Source organism: Lepidochelys kempii, chromosome 3 (genome assembly GCF_965140285.1).
Source record: "Lepidochelys kempii isolate rLepKem1 chromosome 3, rLepKem1.hap1, whole genome shotgun sequence".
In the NCBI taxonomy this organism is placed as follows: Eukaryota; Metazoa; Chordata; order Testudines; family Cheloniidae; genus Lepidochelys; species Lepidochelys kempii.
In genome coordinates this window covers 139,945,487-139,971,248 of record NC_136382.1, presented here as the reverse complement: position 1 = coordinate 139,971,248, position 25,762 = coordinate 139,945,487, and the positions used below count along the sequence as shown (strand labels likewise).

General features: G+C 43.8%; 1 protein-coding gene across 1 annotated transcript in view; it reads right to left on the bottom strand.

Moving 5' to 3' along the window:
- The window catches only part of WDR64 (WD repeat domain 64), a 140,058-nt gene that overhangs the window by 29,284 nt on the left and 85,012 nt on the right, over positions 1-25,762 (bottom strand). The window contains exons 11-15 of the mRNA XM_073336679.2: positions 23,595-23,721; positions 20,373-20,521; positions 8,256-8,379; positions 4,542-4,714; positions 1,734-1,916 (exon numbers count right to left, since the gene is read on the bottom strand). Coding sequence (XP_073192780.1) covers positions 1,734-1,916; positions 4,542-4,714; positions 8,256-8,379; positions 20,373-20,521; positions 23,595-23,721 — 756 coding nt within the window. The remainder of the gene's footprint in view (positions 1-1,733; positions 1,917-4,541; positions 4,715-8,255; positions 8,380-20,372; positions 20,522-23,594; positions 23,722-25,762) is intronic.

Here is a 25,762-nt window from a genome sequence, read left to right as displayed (position 1 = left end):
ACCTCAGAGGCAGTAGCGTAGCTGGGGGGAGCGGGGCAGCGCTCTCCCATCAAGAAGCAGTGGCGCCTTTTAAAGTTTTTGTCACCCGGCGGCACTCCGAGTCTTCAACGGCGGGTCAGGCGGCGCTCCGGGTCTTCGACGGCACTTCAGCCAGAGGTCCTTCACTCGCTCCGGTATTCGGCGGCATTTCGGCGGTGGGGGGTCCTTCAGTACCGCCAAAGACCGGAGCGAGTGACGGACCCGCCGCCAAAGTGCCGCTGAAGATCTGGAGCGCCGCTGGGTGAGCACAAGCGGGTGGTGCCTTTTTTATCTCCATTCCCCCTGTTTTCTCCACCTGGCTACGCCACTGCTCAGAGGATTCTTGTTATTCATAGAGACATCCAATCCCTCTTAAAATCTTGCTAAATTCTTGGCCTCAACAACTTCCTGTGGCAATAAATTCCACAGTCTAGCCACACATTGTGTGAAAGAGTATTTCCTTTTTTCAGTCTTGAATTTGCACATTTCTGTTTCACTGAGTGTCCCCTTGTTCTTGTGTTATTAGGATGGAATATACAGTACTTAAAGCACCATTCTGGCAGATATTCAGCCATTTGCTCAGGGGATGGGGCCCTAGAGTTGCTGGCATGCCTGGCCTCTCTGAGATGGAGAGGGGTATCTTCTGTTCCACCAAGCCTGATGGGAGGCAGGAGGGAGACCCACTGGACATAGGCAAAAAAAATAAAACGAGGAGGAGCCCAGACACATAAGGACATTGCTAAGGGCACAGCAGGACTCCTCTGGAACTGGCCTCAGGTGACTGGCAGCAAGGAGGAGTGGGAACTGTTGATCTTCACCCTTTTCCCCTGTGGCCCATGGTAAGGAATAGTGGAGCCTAAAGGATTCAATTGATCCCACTGCAGCGACTCCTCCACACTCTGAACTGAGGCAGAACGAGTAGAGGTCACAGAGAGTCAGGCCTGAACGTGTCTGAGTAGCAGTTGTTCTCACCACCCAGCAGCAGTAGCTACAGGTGACTCACTACATTTTTCTTCACAACTATCAGGGCTACAAACATACCTAAAAAAATTTGTGACAGCTGATTCTGCAGAGGTCAGTAACATTGGTCACAATCACCTGGGAACCTATTTGCCCTGGCGAGAGGGATTTGGCAAGCCTGTGTTAAATGTGCCTCATTTCATGAGAAGTATACAGGTAACTCATGTCACCATGGCCATGTCATTTAGAATGGGAGGCAGTGTCCGGTGGCTAGATCACAGGGCTGGCAATCAAGAGATCCGGTTTCTAGCCCTAGGTCTGTCACAGACTTGCTGTTTGATCTTGGATGAGTCTGTTTCTCCACATCTAAGTGCCCTCATCTAAGATAGACATATTTTGGCTCTCTCTTCCTTTCTTTGTTGTTGAGAGGATTAATTCATTAAGATTTATGAAGTCCTTTTCACTGCTATTGAGATTTTTGGATGGACATCTCTATTTACTATTTCCAATTCGTACACCAATAATCAAGGGCCTATTGCCATACCAATGTTTATCTATTTAATCACAACAATTACTAATATCAATAGGTGTCATGTAACTAAATCTCATAGAAATAGTCACCTCCTGAAATAAAATATTTTTGGATTTCAATGCAGTGGAAAGTTTAGAACATTTGCCTCTCATTCTGCATCTAAATCTCTTACTCACTAGCTGATGTTAGGTAAATAATGCAGAAAATTAAGAGGTGTTCTCACCTGGATTTCATTATTTCTCTTAGGTTCTGTATCAGACAACAGCTGAACATCTGGAAAAAAACCATTTGCTTTCCTGGCATTGGGTTTCAGACATAGAGACATGACTGGATTCCCTTGCAGAATAAGTGACACAGCCTCAGGGAGCTCCCATGTAACAGTCAGATAAGGTTCACCTTCATTACCCTAGTAAAATGACCCATTTAACCAAAGACAAAAATACAAATGTGACATTATCTGATTAAAATATGACCATGCAAACCATTGTTGCTACCATGGTTGTATAATTGCAACAGATCTTATTCAGAGTGTAACACATGGCCAGAAAGGGTTAAGCAGCTTGCTGGCTAAATGACCCAAGCTTTAAAGTCATGTTAGGAAAGTATGTGAATGGTAAGTAGGGCCTTTCCCTACGAGATAGGCTAGAACTTTGAAGTGAAAACCTGTATTGTTAGAGAATTAGAGGTGATACTAATTGTGTGTGTTTACGTGGCTAATTATTAAACAAGATATAAGTTCCTCTTTGTCACTATAGCTATCGATTCAGAGATCAAAAAAGAATATTAACGTTTAGATGAATCTTGAATGCAATAACGTCATTGTCTATATGTCTCTTTAAAATTTGTAATAGACTGCCTAACGGATAAATTAGCTTATGTTAATCCATGTAGTTAATTACCAGTGAGGTTTGGGAAACAGAAGGCTACATCAAAAGCCTAGTGTTAACCCAGGACTGTATGTCAAGTGGCTGCTAGAAAACTGTATAAAAGACCCTGGGGTCCTGATCCTGTCATCTCAGATCTGCTTGAGGCTTCATGCAGGGGAAGCCTAAGCCATAAGGACTGAGATCCCAGTCCTGACTGGACCACCCTGAATATGAACATTGGACAAAACCTATTAACTATTTCTGAAAGAGCTCTTTGTAACTACAAAGCTCACCATCTCTGCTATGAATCTGAATCTCAAGATTGTGCTCATGTCTGTAAGTATACTGATCTTTTCTTTTTTAATAAGTTTTAGTTTAGTTAATAAGAATTGGCTGTAAGTGTGTATTTGTGTAAGATCTGGAATATTCATTAACCTGGGAGGTAATGTGTCCGATCCTTTGGGATTGATAGAACTTTTTTATATGATGAATAAGATTTTCAGTAATCTTCATCATATTTGACTTGGGTGTTTGGGTGCAGGCCTGAGGCTGGGTTACTTTAAGGGAACTATGTTGCTGGCTTCTGGGTAACCAGTGAGGTATTACAGAAGCTGTTTTGTGTTGTCTTGGTAAATCTAAGTATTGGAATATCCACCAGATTTGAGGATTGTCTACCCAATTCTTTGCAGTTCGTGTTTTTTTTTTTTTTTTGCAGTTCTCTCCTCTTCTCTTTGCAGTTCTAGAGGCATTGTAAAATTAATCAGTGCTGAAGAGGGGTGTTATTTTTTAAAACCATTTCAATATTGAACCACCACTATTTGAAAAAAAAAATTACTATAAAACATTTAAATCTACTAGGCAGTATTATTTAGCACCTTTCAGATTTAAATTTGATTCACAGTAATGTTTGGGAGGAATGGTTCATGTGGCTACATCTATCTAAGCTGTTAGTAAATTAAAATTAGAGGTTTTTTAATTAACCAAAAATAGCAAATTCAATTAACTGATTATTTCAAGTTTTATAGTATGTTAATTTGTAAAGCAGCTCCATACACTGTGACTATTCTCCTCCATAGCAACATTCAGAGAGATAAAGAAGGCTGCATAAATTCTTATTTTTCCAAACATTTGATATTTTCATGCTCATAACCACAGTGTATAACTTTTTATTACAGAAATTTCATCCAGATGCAATCAGAAAACTGTTCTTTTGTCCATGACCTTACTATGCCTAAGAGTGTATGTTGTTTATGCAATCCTATGGTTGTATGTATTGGGATTATGATTATTAACTTGACTGTATGAGTGCATTGTGGCAGAGTGGGCTAGGTCTCTGTCAAATTATGAACAGAGAGAGAGAGAGACAAGTTGGGTGACGTCTGCCTCACCAACTACCTTGCGTGTAGTATTCTCTTCTGTGTAGGTGCTTGGGCAAAGGGTATCACTATAAATAGAAATATGCAAGAACAAAAGTAGCCTCAAATTTGCTTCTAGCTATTTTCTTGTTAGTCTGTAAACTATTTAAGCTGATTGCTAATGGGGCTAGAGCGCTGCACTGCAGCAACTCAAGAGGAAGGAAGGAACTGCAGAACGGGACGCTCTTTTTCATATCCCTTTGCAACCTTCCTATGCAGGATTCAGATCATGCTGTTCCCTCAGATCATGTTATCAAAAGGGAGTGCGTGGGCCTCTGATTTTCACTTCTGAAGGAGAGGGGAAGGGAAAGCGTTCTTTAGTCTTGGGGCCCGATCCTATTAGCACTTGCACGTGTGACTATCTTTACTCACTGGAGTATTCCCATTTACTTAAATGAGTAAAGTTATGCACATCCTGCAAATTAAGGGCAGGCTCTGGCTCTTATTCGGTGAGCAAAATGACTAAGGGATAGGAAATTTGACTTCCCACCAAAGCCTAACTGCAATGAGAAAAATATTAACGGTTCCAGTGTAGTGGATTCATGGAAAGAGGTGAGCAGAATGATGAAAATCTAGCCATGGAACACTGAACACACTGATATTTTAAATATTAAAGAGTTACTCTGGTGAAAAATTACTTTACATAGACAGTTGCATAGGGTTTGCCTACTGATTTATGAAAGCTGTCTGTTTGAACTTCAGAATTAGCAGCTACAGAATGAAATAAATCACATGTAAAATATCAAAAACCTGAATGATTTGGATCTTCCCACTGTGCTCCAAAGCCAGGATCACATGCCGACTCTCACTGGCCTTCAGATAAACTAGCTGCAGCAGCCACTGCTCATCATCTTTGCTGTCATTTGTGACAGGCAAAGCTTTAATTTCCTGTCCACTTCCAAAATCCCAGATTTTCAATGTTCCTGAACAAGAAGGACAAAAACTGTTAAACACAAAACATGTATTTTCAATTCAGAAACCTGACAAGTCCCAAATAGCAAAAAGAGAGAAAACACAGCTGCATCACATTTCCCATTTCTACAGGTCTGATGTTTGGTATTTTAATACTGCTTCACAGAAGCATGTGGTTGGGATAGACTAATTCACAAATACCAGGTATCTGCTGTGGGGGAGGGCGGGACAGGGTTGGCAGGAAGCGTGTATGTAGGGATCCCTTACAAATATTCAATCAGCCAATTGCAGGGAATATTGATGTGATTTCCCTGCCTCATATGGACCCTTTCCCTTTCTAGACACTGCTAAAATCTTCCATGCTAGAAATAACTTATCTTGGGGCTCAAAAACCCCTTCCTTCAATTTCTCATGTGTTGGCTGAGTTATTTCAAAGTCAAATGTAAGCTCTTTAAGGCTTATTTATTTAATTCTGTTTGTACAATGAGCCCCTGACCAGCATTAGGACCTTTGTAAAAGCATCAACCACCAGATATTTTTTAGAAATATCTCCTGGGGCAGGACAACAGTCTGCCTGCAAGGTCTGTTCACGCTTCAGATAATGTAAATTCAACCCTGGGCTTCCTTGATTGTGGGCATGCAAAAGCATTTTTGCCTAAATGGGAAAACAATGGAATAGACTCTCCAATCCCTCACCTCTCCTCTCAGTGAGCACAGTTATATGGGGTTATCAGACGTTGCCATTGCCAACAGACCACTATTCTGTCCTTCTCCACGCCTATTTTGCATTTCCTGCTTCTGTGCCAAGCCCACAAAAGGGCAGAAAGGGAGCCAGCAAGGCACAGATCTTCCAATCTGAGAGAGCCACAAGGTTGAGAGCGATATGGCTCACTACCAGACTTTCTCTCAAAATGAGGGGGTGGAAAGAGAGGCTGAAGCACTTTCTGAAGGAGCAGCTACCACCTGGGATCCACCCTTGTCATGTGGAGCTACTGACCCTGACAACAGCTTTCCCTTCTGAGTAGCCCCTAAGCCCTGTGGGCAAAGTATCTCAGGTAAATGGTGCAAATAAAGGGCAGTATGCTCAAGTGGAAATAATCTGGTCTGCATGCTTTGTGACAGAGGCCATGTCCTCTTCATGAGGCACCTTGTGTATTTCTGGAATATCCCAACATTTCTTGGTGCTGCACTTCTTAACATTTCAATAAACCCTGAAGTTTCAGAATTATGCAGCCATGCTAATTGATTAATCAATTATTAAAGTTTACTGAAGAATTCAGTGCAGGTCTGGTAAATAAACGGAGAAGCCTTGTCATACAATCTCAAACTAACATACCATACATTACATGACATGTTGCATACCGGAAAATACACTAACTATGTATAGTGTACAGAGTCAGCAAATCCTATAAAACTGAGTTTCCCCTTTTCATTTTAACTACTTTACTACAGTTGCTCACAGTTTCCTCATTAAAATGCCTTCTGGGCTGAAGATATTCATGCTTGGGCTTAGCCCACAATAATTAAATTTTTTTGAAAGTTTGAGCAAAATTGGTTTTGTTATTTTTGAATTATACGAAGATGGAAAAAATGCACTTAGCCTACATGTTCCTATCATAACCTTGGTTTTTGCGTATCAATAACACTTAAGATTGAAACTTAAGATTGCAACCTCAAGTTGCAGGGGGGGAGGTTTAGATTGGATATTAGGAAAAACTTTTTCACTGTGAGGGTGGTGAAACACTGGAATGCGTTACCTAGGGAGGTGGTGGAATCTCCTTCCTTAGAGGTTTTTAAGGTCAGGCTTGACAAAGCCCTGGCTGGGATGATTTAACTGGGAATTGGTCCTGCTTTGAGCAGGGGGTGGGACTAGATGACCTTCAGGGGTCCCTTCCAACCCTGATATTCTATGATTCTATGATTCTATGAAACTCAAACCTTGGCTTGTTTTAGAGCTTTCTTTGAGGAGTGAAATGCATGCCCCGCTTGAAGCAGGTCCGTTCAGTATTTTTGAAGTGGTGAACATTTAAATTTGGAGTGTGCACACATTTTGCCATGCACAGGTGCTGGAACTAGAGGTGTGGGAGGCAGCACCCCCTGGCTTGAAGTGGTTTCCATCATATCCAGGGTTTATAGTTTGGTTCAATGGCTCTCAGCACCCCCACTATACAAATTGTTCCAGCACCAGTGCTGCCATGTTTTCATGCAGCCTCCTTGAGTGGCAGGGTTGAGAATGTTAAGGACAGCTGAGTGAAAGTTGCCTGTTAAGCTAATTTAGTCCTCCTGAGTGAAGGGCACCTCAGTTTCATCCCTTCTCCCCTTTCTTACAAGAAGATGAGCAAGGGAAATTGAAAGCAAAAACCTGTCATCAAAACAGTGTTAACATTGAGAATTCAAGCACACAAGAGTCAGAAAATTCCAAGAAGATATCAGGGTTTCTAACACTGCAGTAACTGTCACACTGCATATAGGATGGATTTTCTTCAGGTGTCTGTTTCAATGTAATCCTTACTCTAATACTGTTCATTCTAAGTAACGTAGAGCAGGGCTGACTGGTTCCAGACTGCTTCAGGCTTTATGCAGCAAGGCACGATACTCTCAGGTATTCACAGGGTACTTATTCCAGACCCCCCAGAGAAGTATCATATCATGGAACAGTCCCTGTAGTCCAGTGCAGACTATTACAGCCTCTTGTCCTTCATGCCATTCATGTCTAGCTCCTAAGTCCTGAGGGAAAGATCTTGGACTAGAAGCCAGGCAGACAGAGCCAAAGGCCATTTTCCATAAAGCCTAAAATTGCCTTTCAAAGGCCTGATTCCCAAATTAGATCCAGCTGTAATTCTCCTTTCAGGCGTGACAGCTTTCATACTCCTTTCAGGCCAGGCAGGTATTTTTCTTGTCCTGCAAGGACGCTTACTAACCTCTCCCCTCTCTGACTGGAGGCGGGGTACATACACCCTGGTACACAAGAGGTATGTCCACACTTTGAGCTGAAGGTGTAAATTTCAGCTCGAGGGGACATACCTGGACTAGTTTGGGTCGAGCTAGCATGCTAAAAATAGAGCGGCACTGTGGCAGTACCAATGGTAGGAAAGGTTTGCTGCCCCAAGTACCACCCTGTCCAATAGACTATGTATGTACTTGGGGCAGATAGCCTGTTCCACATCTTGTGCTGCTGTGGCTACACTCAATTTTTAATGCACTAGCTTGATCACAGCTAGCCCAGGTAGGTCTATTCAAGCTCCAGAGGTAGGATGTACTACACAGTTAAGTCAAATTGCATGGAGAAGCTTAGTTTGTGGTATTTATTTAAAGTTATGCCATGTCTCTATTTTATTGCTATTCATTGCGGCATTTAATATAAAGGGGTGGTAGTGGCCAGATCCATACGAAACAGCACCAGTCCAGTTTTGCAGAAGCTTTTTGAAATTGGACCCCAATCCAACATGGTTTCAGGTGGGTTCCAAGCAAACTGTTCTCACAGCCCTGGTCACAATATAGTATCTCATTCTAAAGAGAGAACAGAATAGTAATGATAATTCAATTGTTTACCATCATAGGCCCCTGTAGCAAGGTGAAACCCATTTTTATCAATTGCTGCACAGGTCACTTCAATATTAGGCCCATGGGCATCTTCAATCTGGTAGATTTGGTGCCCGGATTCTAGCTCCCAGACCTATAAAAAAAATTAAAATTATTTGCAGTCCATCCGACAAAAATCCCCACACCATGTGTTATAAGTTGGCTGCCAAAACACGCTGAATAAATGACTGTCATATATCCCATAAAATATGCTTCTAGCAAAGATAGCCTATTTTCACTAGTCACATGAAATAGATTATTTTTAAGTTAGAGATAGGAATGGTTAAATATAATGAGTTTTTAGTATACAGAAAAAAAGGAAAACTAGCTACAAACAGGGCCAGCCCTAGAACAAATGGTGCCCCAGGCAAGGAGCATCTTCGGTGCCCCCCTCCATTTGTTAAACTTTTGAATACCTTACTTTTTATTGCATTTGTAGCCCATTTCATGACTGATGCACAATTTGCATGCATGATTTATCCCAGTTACAGAATCATAGAATATCAGGGTTGGAAGGGACCTCAGGAGGTTATCTAGTCCAACCCCCTGCTCAAAGCAGGACCAATCCCCAACTAAATCATCCTAGCCAGGGCTTTGTCAAGCCTGACCTTAAAAATCTCTAAAGAAGGAGATTCCACCATCTCCTTAGTCTCTCGGTCCCTAGTCTGTAGCAGTGCATGGGATTCTTCTGTCCTAAGTGCAGGACTCTGTACTTGTCTTTGTCAAACCTCAGATTTCTTTTGGCCCAATCCTCTAATTTGTCTCTAAGTCCCCCTGTATCCTATCCCTACCCTCCAGCGTATCTACCACTCCTCCCAGTTTAGTGTCATCTGCAAGCTTGCTGAGGGTGCAGTCCACACCATCCTCCAGATCATTAATGAAGATATTGAACAAAAACAGCCCCAGGACCGATTCTTGGGGCACTCCACTTGATACTGGCTGCCAACTAGAAATAGAGCCAATGATCACTACCCGTTGAGCCCGACGATCTAGCCAGCTTTCTATTCACCTTATAGTCCATTCATCCAGCTCATACTTCTTTAACTTGCTGGCAAGAATACTGTGGGAGACCATATCAAAAGCTTTGCTAAAGTCAAGGAATAACACGTCCACTGCTTTCCTCTCATCCACAGAGCCAGCTATCTCATTATAGAAAGCAATTAGATTAGTCAGGCATGACTTGCCCTTGGTGAATCCATGCTGGCTGTTCCTGATCACTTTCCTCTCCTCTAAGTTCTTCAGAATTGATTCCTTGAGGACCTGCTCCATGATTTTTCCAGGGATTGAGGTGAGGCTGGCTGGTCTGTAGTTCCCCGGATCCTCCTTCTTCCCTTTTTTAAAGATGGGCACTACATTAGCCTTTTTCCAGTCATCCAGGACCTCCCCCGATCACCATGAGTTTTCAAAGATAATGGCCAAGGGCTCTGGAATCACATCTGCCAACTTCTTTAGCACCCTCGGATGCAGCGCATCTGGCCCCATGGACTTGTGCTCGTCCAGCTTTTCTAAATAGTCCCAAACCACTTCTTTCTCCACAGAGGGCTGGTCACCTCCTCCCCATGCTGTGCTGCCCAGTACAGTAGTCTGGGAGCTGACCTTGTTTGTGAAGACAGAGGCAAAAAAAGCATTGAGTATATTAGATTTTTCCACATCCTCTGTCACTAGGTTGCCTCCCTCATTCAGTAAGGGGCCCACACTTTCCTTGACTTTCTTCTTGTTGCTAATATACCTGAAGAAACCCTTCTTGTTACTCTTAACATCTCTTGCTAGCTGCAACTCCAAGTGTGATTTGGCCTTTCTGATTTCACTTCTGCATGCCTGAGCAATATTTTTATACTCCTCCCTGGTCATTTGTCTAGTCTTCCACTTCTTGTAAGCTTCTTTTTTGTGTTTAAGATCAGCAAGGATTTCACTGTTAAGCCAAGCTGGTCGCCTGCCATATTTACTATTCTTTCTACACATCGGGATGGTTTGTTCCTGTAACCTCACTAAGGATTCTTTAAAACACAGCCAGCTCTTCTGGACTCCTTTCCCCCTCATGATATTCTCCCAGGGGATCCTGCCCCTTAGTTCCCTGAGGGAGTCAAAGTCTGCTTTTCTGAAGTCCAGGGTCTGTATTCTCCTGCTCTCCTTTCTTCCTTGTATCAGGATACTGAACTCGACCTTCTCATGGTCACTGCCTCCTAGGTTCCCCTCCACTTTTGCTTCCCCTACTAATTCTTCCCCGTTTGTGAAGCAGGTAAAGAAGAGCTCTGCCCCTAGTTGGTTCCTCCAGCACTTGCACCAGGAAATTGTCCCTTACCCTTTCCAAAAACGTCTTGTATTGTCTGTGCACCACTGTATTGCTCTCCCAGCAGATATCAGGGTGATTGAAGTCTCCCATGAGAACAAGGGCCTGCGATCTGGTAACTTCTGTTAGTTGCCGGAAGAAAGTCTCATCCACCTCATCCCCCTGGTCTGGTGGTCTATAGCAGACTCCCACCATGACATCCCCCTTGTTGCTCACACTTCTAAACTTAATCCAGAGACGCTCAGGCTTTTCTGCAGTTTCATATCAGAGTTCTGAGCAGTCATACTGCTCCCTTACATACAATGCAACTCCCCCACCGTTTCTGCCCTGCCTGTCCTTCCTGAACAGTTTATATCCATCCACTCCAGTCATGTGAGTTATCCCACCAAGTCTCTGTTATTCCAATCACATCATAATTTCTTGACTGTGCCAGGACTTCCAGTTCTCCCTGCTTGTTTCCCAGGCTTCTTGCATTTGTGTATAGGCACTTAAGATAACTCGCTGATCATCCCACTTTCTCAGCATGAGGCCCTCCCCTCTTGTACTATCCTGCTCATGCTTCCTCCTGGTATCTCACTTCCCCACTTACCTCAGGGCTTTGGTCTCCTTCCCCTGCTCATACAAGACTATAAACTTGCACACTAGGATCCTTAAATCTGTATTTATTCATGCTATATGTAAGCAAATAAAAAAAATTGTTTCCTCTAAGCTTATAGAAACTTTTATATTGTTGTGTAGATAGGGGTTCGATAGATAGCTCTGGCCTCTCATTAAATATGTCCTTTATCGGTCTGTTCTTACACTCTTCAAGTCTTAAAACACAAGTACGCTTTCACAATTACACAATAAAACAAGGTTCACAATATCGCAGCTGGGCTCTCACTTCAGTTCGTTCTTATATCTCACTGACTGGCAACACACCATCTCTTATAGACCCACAAGGGCATGGCTGACAACATTCTAAGAGGTTTGAGGACAATGTAGTTCTCAGAAAGTCTGGAAGGTTCTATGAACATTTTAGGAACTTAGCAAAAAATGAATCCACATACAAAATACCTGAAACCTTTTAATTCAGACATTCTATATTCCCTTTTGTCACTAACAACAAAAACAGCACCCCGAGCCAAGCCTGGTGCCCTCCAAGCCCAGCACCTGAGATGGTCGCCTGATCCTAAATCTGGCCCTGGCTACAAGGAAGGGATGAATCAATTATGTTGGAGTATCCAACATGTGTGTCCTGTAAGGATTTGTTTCTCAAGTGAAGCAATAATGCTATATGATAATTATATAAGCCTTTCAGGGCAGTGACTCTCCCTTACCATGTCTTTCTACAGCAACTAGCATGAGGTCCCAATCCTGAGCAAGGCTTCTGGGTGTGACTGTGAAGCAAATAGCCTCATTTCTCAGACTATAACTAGCCTTTCAAAAGTGGCTACTAACTTTGGGTGCCCCAGCTGGACCCAATTTTCAGTAATGTTGAACATCCATACCTAGAGCTGGGTTAATAATTGATTTTTTGCTTTGGCCAGAAAACTGAAAATATTAGAAAAAAATATTTGCTTTGATTCTGAAAATATTCAGAGTTTGTCAAAATTCAAGTCCCTTCCGCAATGAATATTTAAGTATTTATACAAAGTGGAGCAGCTGCAACAGGAGAGGTTGAGACTAACCCACTCTAGACTAGCCTAGAGCCTGATGGTTGAGCTATTCAACTGGGAGGAGCTGAGATCAAGTCCTGCTCCAAAGGGGGGATTCAAACATGGGTCTTCCACTTTCAGAAACATGCCCTAACCATTGGGTTAAAGGTTAAAAGAGGACAGGGACATGGACACATGCATGAGTTTTCTGAAGCTGAGCCTTGAAAAAAAAAATTTGTCTTGGCTGAAACTGGGTCAAATTTACCAATAGTTTCACACACCATTTTTTGGCAAATAAACTGTTGGTCTGAAAATTTTTGCTCAGCTCTACCCATAACTCCATGTGAAGTCAACAAGAACTGTGGGTGCTCAGCCCCTCTGATCATCAAGCTGTAGAAGTCAGCTGCAGGGCACTGAAAATTAACGGCCAATTTTGCTTATAGCTTTTCTGACATATTTATAGCAAGGGGGTTTAGTTGGTTCATATTTAAATCACTGCATTTATTGGCAAAATTAGTCATTTTTTCATGCTTCTACAACAAATAGAGATGGACCAAAACTGGCATCTTTGATCCAAATTTTTGATTTTCAGGGTGGGAAAAAGAAAACAATTTCCCATAATTCAGGGCTAAAAAATCTCACAATGTTGTGACACTGTTCAATCCAATTCAGAATTGGATTCTGATGTAATTAAATTAGTGCTAAAGCCTATAGAATAGAAGAGATTGTGATCCAGTTTTTTTCTGAGTCATCCTATGCAATTCTATAGGAAGGATAAAATTCTCTATTAAAGTCTACAGAAAGGCTATTTATTCAATTCTATAAGGCTTCTCCAGTAAGGCCAATGTCCTTCTATTCTGTGTGCCTCTTAGCGCCAGGAGTATTGCCTCCCTATTGCTCTTCCGCTGTTGGCGAGTCCACAGTGAGTCTTCCTGGCTGACTTCCTGACCTCCACATGCGGCTTATGTACCCATCCTTGGTTCCTTGGCCTGAAGAGAGAGATGGAAACTGGCAGCAGGGGGAACTGATCATGTTGGTTACAGACTGCCTCTCTGGCACAGAGAAAGGGAATGTTGGGGTTCACTCCAGGGAAAGTGTCTCCATATTCAAGAAATAAGCCAGCTCCTACATACTCAGCACTTGAGAATTAGCCAGTTTCCTAAAGACTTTAAGACACAGACAAAGAATTAAAAGTATGCTAGGTGCTTTACAAAGTATGAAGAAAAGTGGTAAAATGTTCAGAAGTGCTTAAGAATCAGATTTTAAAAAGGTATTTAGATGCATAAGTCCCACTGAAATCAATAGGAGCTTGGTATCTAGGTGCTTTTGAAAATCCTACTTGCTGTCTATCTGCATTTTCAGGCAGATAAATACCTTCTAATGTATGGCCCTAAGTGACATAGCCCTGGTCTACACTAGGACTTTAGGTCGAATTTAGCAGCGTTAAATTGATGTAAACCTGCACCCGTCCACACGATGAAGCCCTTTATTTCGACTTAAAGGGCTCTTAAAATTGATTTCCTTACTCCACCCCTGACAAGTGGATTAGCGCTTAAATCTGCCTTGCCAGCTCGAATTTGGGGTACTGTGGACACAATTCGACGGTATTGGCCTCCGGGAGCTATCCCAAAGTACTCCATTGTGACTGCTCTGGACAGCACTCTCAACTCAGATGCACTGGCCAGGTAGACAGGAAAAGATCCGCGAAGTTTTGAATCTCATTTCCTTTGGCCAGCGTGGCAAGCTGCAGGTGACCATGCAGAGCTCATCAGCAGAGGTGACCACGATGGAGTCCCAGAATCACAAAAGAGCTCCTGCATGGACTGAACTGGAGGTATGGGATCTGATCGCTGTATGGGGAGAGGAATCCATGCTCTCAGAACTCTGTTCCAGTTTTCGAAATGCCAAAACCTTTGTCAAAATCTCCCAGGGCATGAAGGACAGAGGCCATAACAGGGACCCGAAGCAGTGCCGCATGAAACTTAAGGAGCTGAGGCAAGCCTACCAGAAAACCAGAGAGGCGAACGGCCACTCCGGGTCAGAGCCCCAAACATGCCATTTCTATGATGAGCTGCATTTGATGCATATGATGGCATCCATTTTAGGGGGTTCAGCCACCACTACCCCAGCTGTGTTGTTTGACTCCTTCAATGGAGATGGAGGCAACACGGAAGCAGGTTTTGGGGACGAAGATGATGATGAGGAGGAGCTTGTAGACAGCTCACAGCAAGCAAGCGAAGAAACCAGTTTTCCCGACAGCCAGGAACTGTTTCTCACCCTGGACCTGGAGCCAGTACCCCCTGAACCCACCCAAGGCTGCTTCCTGGACCCGGCAGGCGGAGAAGGGACCTCCGGTGAGTGTACCTTTTAAAATACTATACATGGTTTAAAAGCAAGCATGTGAAAGGATTAATTTGCCTGGCATTCGCGCCTCTCCTGGATGTACTCTCAAAGCCTTTGCAAAAGGTTTCTGGGGAGGGCAGCCTTATTGTGTCCTTCATGGTAGGACACTTTACCACTCCAGGCCAGTAACATGTACTCGGGAATCATTGTACAACAAAGCATTGCAGTCTATGTTTGCTGGCGTTCAAACAACATCCGTTCTTTATCTCTCTGTGTTATCCTAAGGAGAGTGAGATATCATTCTTGGTCACCTGGCTGAAATAGGGTGCTTTTCTTCAGGGGACACTCAGAAGAGCCCATTCCTGCTGGGCTGTTTGCCTGTGGCTAAACAGAAATGTTCCCCGCTGTTAGCCACGGGGAGGGGGGAGGGTTGAGGGAGTAGCCACGCGGTGGGGGGAGGCAAAATGCGACCTTGTAACGAAAGCACATGTGCTATGTATGTAATGTTAACAGCAAGATTTACCCTGAAAGAGTGTAGCCACTGTTTTATAAAATGTGTCTTTTTAAATACCGCTGTCCCTTTTTTTTTTTCTCCACCAGCTGCATGTGTTTCAATGATCACAGGATCTTCTCCTTCCCAGAGGCTAGTGAAGCTTAGAAAGAAAAAAAAACGCACTCGCGATGAAATGTTCTCCGAGCTCATGCTGTCCTCCCACACTGACAGAGCACAGACGAATGCGTGGAGGCAAATAATGTCAGAGTGCAGGAAAGCACAAAATGACCGGGAGGAGAGGTGGCGGGCTGAAGAGAGTAAGTGGCGGGCTGAAGAGAGGCCTGAAGCTCAAATGTGGCGGCAGCGTGATGAGAGGAGGCAGGATTCAATGCTGAAGCTGCTGGAGGACCAAACCAGTATGCTCCAGTGTATGGTTGAGCTGCAGCAAAGGCAGCTGGAGCACAGACTGCCACTACAGCCCCTGTGTAACCAACCACCCTCCTCCCCAAGTTCCATAGCCTCCACACCCAGACGCCCAAGAACGCAGTGGGGGGGCCTCCGGTCAACCAGCCACTCTGCCACAGAGGATTGCCCAAAAAAAAGAAGGCTGGCATTCAATAAATTTTAAAGTTGTAAACTTTTAAAGTGCTGTGTGGCATTTTCCTTCCCTCCTCTACCACCCCTCCTGGGCTACCTTGGTAGTCATCCCCCTATTTGTGTGATGAATGAATAAAGAATGCATGAATGTGAAGCAACAATGACTTTATTGCCTCTGCAAGCGGTGATCGAAGGGAGGAGGGGAAGGGTGGTTAGCTTACAGGGAAGTAGAGTGAACCAGGGGGCGGGGGGTTTCATCAAGGAGAAACAAAGAGAACTTTCACACCGTAGCCTGGCCAGTCATGAAACTGGTTTTCAAAGCTTCTCTGATGCGTACCGCGCCCTCCAGTGCTCTTCTAACTGCCCTGGTGTCTGGCTGCGCGTAACCAGCAGCCAGGTGATTTGCCTCAACCTCCCACCCCGCCATAAATGTCTCCCCCTTACTCTCACAGATATTGTGGAGCACACAGCAAGCAGTAATAACAGTGGGAATATTGGTTTCGCTGAGGTCTAAGTGAGTCAGTAAACTGCGCCAGCGCGCCTTTAAACGTCCAAATGCACATTCTACCACCATTCTGCACTTGCTCAGCCTGTAGTTGAACAGCTCCTGACTACTGCCCAGGCTGCCTGTGTACGGCTTCATGAGCCATGGCATTAAGGGGTAGGCTGGGTCCCCAAGGATACATGTAGGCATTTCAACATCCCCAACAGTTATTTTCTGGTCTGGGAATAAAGTCCCTTTCTGCAGCTTTTGAAACAGACCAGAGTTCCTGAAGATGCGAGCATCATGTACCTTTCCCGGCCATCCCACGTTGATGTTGGTGAAACGTCCCTTGTGATCCACCAGAGCTTGCAGCGCTATTGAAAAGTACCCCTTGCGGTTTATGTACTCGGCGGCTTGGTGCTCCGGTGCCAAGATAGGGATATGGGTTCCGTCTATGGCCCCATCACAGTTAGGGAATCCCATTGCAGCAAAGCCATCCACTATGACCTGCACATTTCCCAGGGTCACTACCCTCGATATCAGCAGATCTTTGATTGCGTGGGCTACTTGCATCACAGCAGCCCCAACAGTAGATTTGCCCACTCCAAATTGATTCCCAACTGACCGGTAGCTGTCTGGCATTGCAAGCTTCCACAGGGCTATCGCCACTCGCTTCTCAACTGTGAGGGCTGCTCTCATCTTGGTATTCATGCGCTTCAGGGCAGGGGAAAGCAAGTCGCAAAGTTCCATGAAAGTGCCCTTACGCATGCGAAAGTTTCGCAGCCCTGGGAATCGTCCCAGACCTGCAACACTATGCGGTCCCACCAGTCTGTGTTTGTTTCCCAAGCCCAGAATTGGGGTTCCACAGCATGAACCTGCCCCATTAGCACCATGATACATGCATTGGCAGGGCCCATGCTTTCAGAGAAATCTGTGTCCATGTCCTGATCACTCACGTGACCGCGCTGACGTCGTCTCCTCTCCCGGTATCGCTTTGCCAGGTTCTGGTGCTGCATATACTGCTGGATAATGCGTGTGGTGTTTAATGTGCTCCTAATTTCCAAAGTGAGCTGAGCGGCCTCCATGCTTGCCTTGGTATGGCGTCCGCACAGAAAAAAGGCGCAGAACGATTGTCTGCCGTTGCTCTGACGGAGGGAGGGGCGACTGACGACATGGCTTACAGGGTTGGCTTCAGGGAGCTAAAATCAACAAAGGGGGTGGCTTTACATCAAGGAGTATTTCAGGCAGGACTTCACGGAGGGTTCTAATAAGAAATGGTGCACCTAAGTTATCGTTCTTATTGGAACAAGAAGGTTAGCCTGGCCTCTGATTGATACATGGCTAGATTTACCTCGCTGCACCTTCTCTGTGAGTGACTACAGTGTGACCTAGAGGTATGAGTCCCCTAGACGGGGGAGGGGGGCGAAGCAAATGAGTACAAAACAAATCTGGTCTATTTCTTGTTTTGATCCACTCCATCTATCTTTTACATCTTTGGCTGGCCGCAGACGGTGCAGAAGGACTGCAAGCAATCCACATCTCATGGCTGCTCGGCAGAAGATGGTACAGTTCGACTGCTAGCCATCCTCATCTCTTGCCTGCCCGGCAGAAGATGGTACAATATGACTGCTAGCAATCCGTATCGCCTGCCTGCTCACCATAAGACGGTTCAATAGGACTGACTGCAGGACTAAAGAGAATGACCTGGTCAAGTCATTCCAAATTTAGTCCCTGCACCCATGTCTGTCCAGGCGCTCCCGGCCGATGTGGCCAGGAGCACCTCGGACACAATGATGACGGCTACCAGTCGTATTGCACCATCTGCTGCCAGAAGGCAATGGGTTGCTGCTACTGTGTAGCAATGCAGTACCGCGTCTGCCAGCACCCAGGAGACATAGGGCGACGGTTACCTGAGCGGGCTCCATGCTTGCCGTGGTATGGCGTCTGCACAGGTAACTCAGGAAAAAAGGCGCGAAACGATTGTCTGCCCTTGCTTTCACGGAGGGAGGGTGGGAAGGGGGGCCTGACGATATGTACCCAGAACCACCCGCGACAATGTTTTAGCCCCATCAGGCATTGGGATCTCAACCCAGAATTCCAATGGGCAGCGGAGACTGCGGGAACTGTGGGATAGCTACCCACAGTGCAACACTCTGGAAGTCGACTCTAGCCTCGGTACTGTGGAAGCACTCCGCCGAGTTAATGCTCTTAATGCACTTAGAGCATTTTCTGTGGGGACACACACACTCGAATATATAAAACCGATTTCTAAAAAAACGACTTCTATAAATTCGACCTTATTCCGGAGTGTAGACATACCCATGGGAACCTAAGACTCATTGAGAGTCAATAGGAGACAGGATTCTAAGTGCCTAAATCCCTTTTGAAAATATCACTGAGGCTCAGGTACTTTTTTTAAACATGTTACTCAGAGACCCTGCCCAAAAGCTCACATTTGAAACAGGCAACTCAGATTGAGGAAGGGGGGATCAATTAAAAAAAAAAACAACCACCCAGCTTTTTATGTTTGTCTAGTTTGTTAACACTTTTTCTAAGGGAAGGACTAGATAAAGTCTATAGGCTTTACAATAACTGGTCCATTTAAAAAAAAGTATTAGTTATTGTAATTGGACCAATTTCTGTTGGTGAAAGAGTCAAGCTTTTGAGCTCTGCAGAGCTTGTCTCTCTCACCAACAGAAGTCGGTCCAATAAAAGATATTATCTCACCCACGTTGTGTCTCTCATATCCTGGGACCAACATGGCTACAACACCACTGTATACAACAATTGATCTGAAAGAGGAGAGGATGTGGGTATGGCAGACAAAGCCAGCAAGCTGGATCCAGGCCCATCAGCCACATGGAAGACGGTTCAGAGAAGAGAGTAGGGAAAGGATAATAGGAAGGTGACAGTTAAGTCATGTAGGTTGGTGTGACAGGGCAGCTGCTCCAGAGCACCATCTCGTGGACAGAGGTCACTCTGCAGCACCATGCCCTGTTTCCTCTACCTTCTCAGGGTCCTCAGGAACTGCACTCTGCTAGCCTAAAGCTAAATTTAAAACATTCCCCCCTGGGGTCCAATTTATTTAGTCCTTAGACAGTTTGGCCTACAAGACCCCAATGCTAGCATTCAATGTCTTTCTCCCCTTAGGTAGGGAGTCCCCAGCCCCCCTTCTCAGAAGCGGATTCCAGTTCAATCACCACTCCTAGGCTTTACCCAGGTAGAGCTCAACTTTCAGGGTTTGCCTTCCAAATTCCACTCATGTCAAGGTCTTCTTCCTGCCTTAGCGGGCTATTCCCAGTTATCCTCGCTGGGGCAGCTCCCCTCATCTCAGGGTCTTCCCTGCAGGAGACTTTCCTCAGTCTCTACCACAGCTTCCTGAGCCCCCCCTTTCACTGCAGCCTCCCATAGCTCTTTATTGGGCAATGGCAATCTCCTGACTCCTCTCAGGGGTAGCTTCTTAGTAAGCAGGGTTGGCTGGCCCCAGGCCTTCCATCCCTTAGGGCAAATCAGCCCGTTACCCTTGATTAGAGCAAATTGGGGAGGAATGCTTAACCTTTGATACGGAATCATCTTCTAGTGTTGTAGTTTTTCCAGATTCTACATAGTTTCCAAAGTAATTTTTCATTGTTTAAGTCCCAATTCAGAAAGCCCTTGAGCTGCAATAGGCCATGAGCTCATGCTTACCTTTAAACAGATGCCTAAGTACTGTCCTGAATAGGGATGTGCTCTGGAATCGAGGACTATGTATACATGCTCAAATTCCTCATCCGAAGCATTCTTATATCAGTCACAGCTATTAAACAGCTTTTTGTAGCCACTTAATAACCAATGATCACTGTTTCATAGGCTGAATTAAATTTATATACCAAGATTCATTCCTGTAGGTGTAGCGTGGAACAAAAGCCAAGTGAAGGAAAAGGAGTTCACCATCAAGACCAGATCCTCCTCCCCACCCATCCTTCTGGTGCCTAATGTGAAAGAGGAGACTAATTACATTGATTCTGCAGTTCAGCTGAAAGGGTCACCTGATAGAAATAATGCTGCTGTGATGTTAAATGGCTTATTTAGCAGGGATTACCGCTTCCCTAGAGAGCTACAGCATAAAAATAGCTGCAGAGATGATGGCTCGCATAACAAACACGATTAACTCTTGCCTAATTGCTCAACAATTTATCTGTGATAAAAGCAACTGCAACATTCCTTTTCTCCCCCAGTTTGAAGGGCGCAAGTTTGTGCTCACCTTCACAATAGATTCGGCACAGACAGTGAGAACTTGATGAAAAGCCCTGTTGTAAGCCAGTACGTTGATGTTTCTTTCATGTGTTTGTGGAACCTGTTTGGTGTCTTGTATCATCCGGGTTAGAGGATAAATATCAATGACAGATGACCCTGAAAATGGCAAGAGAGGTACTAATACATAACATTTATGTGACTGTGCAAACTGCCATTTGCGGAAATGGATCAACTCTATATAAACCATTGTATTTGATTTGAATTATGCAAGAGAATATAGAGATACCTCTGGCCTGTATTAGTTCTAGAGAATTTCTGCTGTCTGAAGAAAAGTAGAAAATAGTCACCACTCTCAAGCACAACAAACAATCACTAAATAGGAATATTATCATATTTTGCTGCCTTAGACAATCAACTATCTAATTTTTATGGGAGAGGCAACTCTAGCCCCCAGATCAATAGGAACTAGGGGATTTATAGTTCCAGAGGGGGCCAGTGTAGGAAGGAACAAATTGATTCCTCAATCCTGATTGATAGCAATCTCACTGAGTAAAGCAATCCCAGAAGTCACTTCCTATTGAACAAAGCAAATCCGTCTGTAAGCTATGCTGTCGTTTCAATACCTTGGTTTATGCAGCACTGTAGGTACGCATGGCACTTTGCAGACAAATAAAACCTACATCTCTTTGATCAGAGCATTTACAGTCAAAATGAACCATGGCATAGGGAAATGAGAGAAGGTTGAAGAAGGGTCAGTTTTCAACTGCATAAGCTCACCCGCCTATTTGTGCAGTGTACACATGCAAGTTCCCATTTTATTTATCGTAACATAATTGAACTGGTACAAGACTTAGGTTCAGCAGTGGATTTGTAGGAGGAGAAGTTTCAGAGTAACAGCCGTGTTAGTCTGTATTCGCAAAAAGAAAAGGAGGACTTGTGGCACCTTAGAGACTAACCAATTTATTAGAGCATAAGCTTTCGTGAGCTACAGCTCACTTCCTCAGATGCATATCGTGGACTTTATTAGAGCATAAGCTTTCGTGAGCTACAGCTCACTTCCTCAGATGCATATCGTGGACGATATGCATCTGAGGAAGTGAGCTGTAGCTCACGAAAGCTTATGCTCTAATAAATTGGTTAGTCTATAAGGTGCCACAAGTCCTCCTTTTCTTTTTAGGAGGAGAAGGTGTCTGCAAGGTGCAGGGTATGATTCCAGACATATGGGACAATACTGGAGAAAGCACCACTGTGCATCTGTCAAAATATGCAAATAGAGCATGTTAGACAGTAGGACTTACCCATAAACATCTGTATCTGTAATGATTTATGGACATGAGAGGATTAAAATTTGAAGCCTTCTATGTAAATACATGTCAAGTAGATGGCAGTGAGGATTAGTTCTCCTATGCATAACTTGGGTCTCTTGCCCTCTCTGGCAGTGAGGAGGAATTCATTTTACCTTTTAATAGAATCGCTAGCAGGGCTTAGTGTTTAGTCATAATCATCCTTGTATGGATTGTAGAACAGTTTGGCGAGACTGAGTTGAGACAATTCATCTCACACTAAATCCTCAGCTGAGGAAATATCCAACTATGTATCTGCAAATCCTATAGGATTTAAAACTTTAAATGACCATTTTCACATATAACTATTTCACTGGCCTTCAGAATAAGATGACACAAACTTTAAGAGACTCAATCAAATGCCAGACTAAACAGAAAGGTCAGGCAGACTAACATCCTTTACAGGAATGTAGGGCGCTTCTGCTGAATCACCCTGGACACATGTGGTAAGCCCCCTTCAAGAAGGCTCAAGGTAATTGACAAATCAGACTGGTAGGTGGGTCCAGTTATCTCAAATGTTGAGGTACAAGTGGTTAACTAAGGCAAGGTAAAATCTTAGTGAAGACATGGCAGTTTGTAGTTTTTAAATGTTAGCAGGTTAAGGTAAAGATTATACAGGAATCTAGGGTTTACTTTAGTGAGGACGAACTTCAAGATACAGTGAACCAAGTATTTAAATAAGAACATAAGAACGGCCATAGTGGGTCAGATCAATGGTCCATCTAGCCCAGTATCCTGTTTTCTGACACTGGCCAATGCCAGATGCTCCAAAGGGAATGAACAGACCAGGGCAATCATCAAGTGATCCATCTCCTGTCATCTAGTCCCAACATTTGGCAGTCACTGGCTAAGGACACCCAGAGCAAGGGGTTGCATCCCTGATCATCTTGGCTAATAGCCATGGATGGACCTATCCTCCATGAAATTATCAAGTTCTTTTTTTAATCCAGTTATAGTTTTGGCCTTTACAACATCCTTTGGCACCAAGTTCCACAGATTTTTGTATCATCTGCAAACTTGGCCACCTCACTGTTTATCCCTTTTTCCAGATAATTTATGAATAAGCTGAACATGTTGAAATGGGCAGCCTTCCATTCTTCCCGGTTTCTAAGATAAGTTGTTCACATCTTCCCCCAGAAAAAGCAGGGAGCTTCCCTGGAAGGTGGGAAGAGAACCTGCCACCTCACAAAGAGTGTGTTCGAACTGCCAGGCCAGAAGGGAGGGGCTGGCAGCTGGACCCCATTATGTCAGCCAGGAGCCTTTAAAAGGAAAAGCATAGGCCATGGGGGAAGCTCTTGTTCTCATGTAAGAACACACTTTTCCTGGCGCCCAGACTGACAGGCTCCTGCCTCCAGCAGTCTGGAGGGCAAGACACTCTAAACTCGAGTGTCTTGGGAACTGACTGTGGTTGTAACATTCTCTGAAGAACAGTGACATGGGGAGAGATCCCTTTCAAGGGATTTAAATAAACAACAACAGATGGCAGGGCTGAAAGAGGGTGTAACTGGTTTCATTTTCCTGAAGAGGGGCTCAGCTTTCAAAAATTTGGGAAACTTTGCTTGAGAGAGATCATTTCTGTGTCTGTCATCTTAAGCCTCTCATGCATATTCCAAATTAAAAGGAAAACCAGATTTTATATATAAAATGAAACTCCTCCACCACATCAAATGGAGGGATGCCAAATAGCCTTCATCTGTAAATGCCTCATTAGCCAAGAGTAGAAAATTTCTGTCATGTCCTAGATTTCTGTACATCCCCCATATCTAACTTTCTCTACTGTCACGCCATGCTGCTGTCACCTTCTTCAGCGATGTTTCAGAATATGGAAAATCAAAAATTAAAATGAGGGGAAATGTGTTTCTCATTCACTAATTATGTCTACACACCTGTAATAAGCGTGCCATGATTATTGTCAAATATCATGGCATAGATCTGCATTTCTGCAGGTTTCCCCTGACTATCGTGGAAGATCTGCAGCAGCGAAAGGGTCTGTATATCCCACACTCTAAAAACCTGGAGGAAAAAGAAAGGTGCATGGGTGTCACTATTATATTTCCAACTATTAATAATTTGTATTACTGTAGCAGTTAGCAGCCCCAACAAAGGTCAGGGCCCCAGTGCATTAGGTAATGCACAAACATGTAGTCTGAGACAGTCCCTGTCCTGAAGAATTTACAATCTAACTAGACAAGAGAGACCAAAAGAGCAGCGGTATCCCATTTTATAGAGGGTAAACTGAGCACAGAGTTGGAATTGCCCAATGTCTCAGAAGCAGTCTGTGACGGAGCTAGGATCTTAATCTCATGATAAGCACTGGATGGGAAATGGTTTTCCCACACAAAAATGTTTGAGTTCAAACTTTCCTGGCTCAGTTTGGTACAAAAAATTGAAATCTCAAAAATTTTCCATACAAAAAAAATTGGGGTTTTTGGTTTATCGGTTTGGATCAATCTAAATGTTTCATTTTGGTACTTTTGAAACGTCTTGTGATGCTGGCCTCTTTTTTAATCGATGTTTTAGTCTAATTAGCATACATTTTGAAACAAAGTGGTTTTGAACTGGGAAACCAGGTTTTTTGTTTGAAAGTGTCGAAACTAAAAACATTGATAATTTTTTGGGGGGAGGGGGAACTGAGTTGGGAGAGTCATCAAAACTGAGCTGGTTTCATGAAGTTTCAGTTTCAAGGAATATGTGGTTTTTGAATGAAAATTCTCAATGTGTCCCACTCCTGAGTCTTAGTCTACTGCCTTAACAAGATTACTTCGACTTTCCTCTACTTTACCCTTCTCATATACGTGCTGATAAAAAAAACCCCAGAGACTAGATGATAGTATTTTCAACATTGTGGCCAGAACATTGTGTTCTCCAATGACAGACCAGGTATACAGTACTTTAACTATAGTCAGTAAGGTTTATTTACATAAATGAATCCAACAGGAAAAGAATGAACAAAAGTGATTTAAGACAGAGCACTTAAATACACCCTGCTTCCACACACATCCCTCACTGCAGTAGCCCCCAGAGGTCCACACACACTGCTCTCAGTACTACCATGTTATGCCATAATTCCATGTTTGAGCACAAAGGATTTCCCAATAAAACAGACATCTTATACCACTAGAAGTTATTCTACCATCACTAGCAACTTCAGGCACAGATACATGCCTAGTCTCCTTCAACAGCCAAACTATGGTAATCTTTTCATGTATGTGCAAGTTACTTGGAGTAATTAAAAAGCATCATTAGATTATACTAGGTGCACCCATCTTTGACCTTTGACCCATGGCAGGGTGGTGTGTCTATTGTTTAAATATACATGCAAGAGGCATTAACTCTTATCTTTCCACTGGAAGAAAAGGTTGCGATGGCTTTGCAGTGTGACCAAGTGATTTAGGGTTTTTGAATGAAATACTCTGTACTCAGCAGTCCTTTCAATACAGCAGTAAAAAGCACACCGATTACTCAGCAGTTAACAGATTTTTTTTTAAAACCTTCATTTTAAATACCTTCTATTTGTAAAATCTCACTGGCACCAGAGGGCAAAGTTAGAAGAAAATATTACTTTTTATCTTTTCCATTTACTGAGTCCCAGAAATTCCAGGGGACTCGGCTTGTGCCAAAAATAGAAATAATCTGATTAGGATCCTGGAGTTCCTGCTGTATGTTGTGAGCCAGATGGCTGCCTAATGCCTTTTTGAGGTCATTTAATATCACATCCGTTGCGCAATACCTGTGACTGCTTGATCTCCCACCCTATATTGAATCCCATGGGAACCAGAGGAATTCAGATTATCAGAGCTCAGATTATCAGAGCTCAGTCAGCAAAGGAAACGGCACCTCACCTGCAGAAAACACATTTCAAATTCCAGATGTCCAAAAAAAAATTTAATGGATATTTGAAGCTACGTCCAATGCATCTATTTTATACACACAAACACATCTCACCTGAAAGGTCTTCAGTTGTGGCCCCTCTCCATCAATGATCGATAGTTAATATTCTCTGCATAAATGGAGTGAAATAATCCACATTCACGGGCCCAAGGACACCACCACA